This window comes from Fonticula alba, assembly GCF_000388065.1.
Source record: "Fonticula alba strain ATCC 38817 unplaced genomic scaffold supercont2.1, whole genome shotgun sequence".
Taxonomy (NCBI): Eukaryota; order Rotosphaerida; family Fonticulaceae; genus Fonticula; species Fonticula alba.
This window is the reverse complement of record NW_009242971.1, coordinates 3,456,642-3,459,197: the sequence shown is the minus strand read 5'-3', so window position 1 is coordinate 3,459,197 and position 2,556 is coordinate 3,456,642. Positions and strand designations below refer to the sequence as shown.

At 68.9% G+C, this 2,556-nt stretch overlaps 1 protein-coding gene across 1 annotated transcript in view; it reads left to right on the top strand.

The window, feature by feature from the left end:
• H696_00739 (hypothetical protein) overlaps positions 1-1,609 on the top strand; it is a 2,894-nt gene extending 1,285 nt beyond the window's left edge. The window contains exons 4-5 of the mRNA XM_009494622.1: positions 104-207; positions 323-1,609. Coding sequence (XP_009492897.1) covers positions 104-207; positions 323-1,508 — 1,290 coding nt within the window. The 3' untranslated portion in view covers positions 1,509-1,609. The remainder of the gene's footprint in view (positions 1-103; positions 208-322) is intronic.
• Positions 1,610-2,556: the final 947 nt, after the last annotated feature.

Sequence of the window (2,556 nt, the reverse complement as noted above, 5' to 3'; positions counted from 1 at the left end):
CCCCCCCCTGTTCCGCCTTTGCTGAACCTACCAAAACTCTGACACTCGCATTTCCTCTCTCTCTCTCTCTCTCCCTCCCCTCCTGGGTGCTCTCCTATCGCAGGATGCCGCCGCCGACAAGCCCGAGGTCAAGTCCGACGCGCCGCCTCCCCAGCCGCCGGACCTGGAATTCCTCCTTGATACGCCGCACATCACGGCTCTCGACCTGTGCGTCGCCACCCTCTCCCTCGCTTGCAATGCCTCTCCCCTCTTCCCTCGGTCCTGACCTTCTGCCTCGGCCGCCCTCCGCCCTCCGTCTCCCCCCCGCCCCCCATCCACACAGCGATATCATCAAGCTTACGGCACAGTTTGTGGCCCGGAATGGGCGGTCCTTCCTGCTGCAGCTCCAGCAGCGTGAGAGTGACAACGGGCAGTTTGACTTCCTGCGCAACCGCCACTCGCTTTTCCCCTTCTTCTCGTGCCTGGTGCAGGACTACAGCCTGATCATCAACCCCCGGACGCAGCTGCTCGACCGGCTGCGAGCCATCTCCGAGGACCCCCTGCGGTCGGTGGTCGAGCAGGCCCATGCCCGCCTGGCCTGGCGGACGTACATGGCCGAGCGGACGGCCGCCGAGCAGGCCCAGGCCGACGAAGAGCGCCGGGCCTTCATGGCCATCGACTGGAATGACTTCGAGGTGGCCGGCACGATTGACCTGTCCCCGAGCGACGCGGTGGCCCATCTGTCGGAGCCGCTGACGCGCGACAGCCTGCTGGCTCGTCTGGCCTCGCTGAAGGCCACGCAGCTGGAGGCCCTGGCCTCGGCCGAGCGCTCGTCCACCGAGCAGGACCCCGCGGCCGGCTCGGTCCCGGCCGAGGCGGTGGCCGCGGCTGCCACTTCCAGCCAGCCCGCCGAGGAGGTGACCATTCGCCGGGATTATGTGCCGCTGGCCGCGCAGGGCGGCCTTCGCCGAGAGCATGGGCCACAGTTCACCTTCCGCGGCGAGACCATCGCCCCGGAGACGGCCAACGACCAGCTGCGTGTGGAGCTGGTGGATCCCCGCTGGCGGGAGCAGCGTGCCGCGGCCGAGGCCAAGCAGACGCGCCATGCGTCCAACCTTGTCCAGGACCCGTCGCAGATTTCCGCCAGCCTGCAGCAGCTGGCTCGCCAGCGGTCGGACATTTTCGGCTCCGAAGCGGCCCAGCGCGCGGAGGAGGACCCGGAGGAGCAGCAGCGCCGGCTGCTGGCCAAGGAGCGTGCCTGGGACGGCCACAGCCGGTCGATTGCCGCCCTGCGTGAGCAGTCCCGCGCGGAGGCCCTCAACCCGGAGCGCCTGCGCCGCGAGGCCGAGCTTCGCCAGCGGGCCGAGGAGGAGCTCCGGGCACGCCAAGCCGGGCCCAAGATCCCCACCACTGTGCCTGCCCCCGCTGCCACCCCTGCGGTGGCCAGTGCCGCGGTGGCCGAGGTCACCGATGTTCCCGACGAGTCGGTCGACGGTGCCCCGGACGCCAAGCGCCCCCGGACCGAGTGATGCGAGCAGGAACCCGGTCGAAAGTCCCGAGGACGGGAGGGGAGGAAGGGGGAAAAAAAACCCGCCCCGGGCCCCCACACTCCCTGGTCCTCCCCCCCCCCCCCCCCCCGCCCCGTCTCGGCACAATAAAAAATAGCCCTCCCTTTCTTGTGCATTATTTTAATCCTCCCTTTTTGCCGCGCTCTTTGTTCCCCCCTCAAAAGGCAGGGCGGGAGTCGGGGCAAAAAAACAGGGTGAAAGGTAGGAACCCCGTTTCGATGGGGGCATCCGTTGGCAACACACACCCGGATCACGTCGTGGTCACCTGCGACGCAGCCGCGCGCGCGCGCGCTCCCCCAATCTCTCCGGAGGGGTCCACGACTGGGAGGAGGGAGAGAGCCGGCAAGCGAGCACATGTGCGCTCTCGGGTCCCGGGCCCCCGCCCCCCCCCCCCCCCTCGCCCGAGGACCCGTGGGCCCGCTGCGCCGCGAAACGCCCCCGGCTCTCAGCCAGCCGGTGGTCCGCCGGCGGCCGCATCCGGATCGCGCGTGCCCGGACCGGGAACGACACAAACGGGGGAGAACGAGGGCGACAGCCGGCTGGAGGGCGGAAAGGGATCACATACGCCGGCCGGCCAGCCAGCCAGCCAGTCTGTCAGCCCCATCAGCTGCGCCACTTGGCGGCTGCGCCCTTTGCCCACTTTCTCTCGGTCCCTTTTGCGGGCTTCGATCACTGACACTCCGTGTGTGGGGATCTGCCCTCGGGGAGGCCCGCCCGGCCGGGCACCCCTCCCCCCCCTTGGCGCCTGGTGGTTTGTCCTTTCGTCGGACGGTCGGGGCCCAGCGATCGGCTTTCACATGCGGCCGTGCGTACACCCCTCTGCCACTTGCCGGTTGAACTGCCAGGCGGAATATTGTGTCGGGCCTGGGCTGCACGTTTCCCCACATTTGCGGCTCCTTTTTTCTCGCCGTCCGGCTGGGCATCCTTGCGGCGCGAGGAGCGCGAGGCGGAGAGCGGCGTGTGTGTGTGTGTGTGTGTGTGTGTGTGTGTGTGTGTGTGTGTGTGTGTG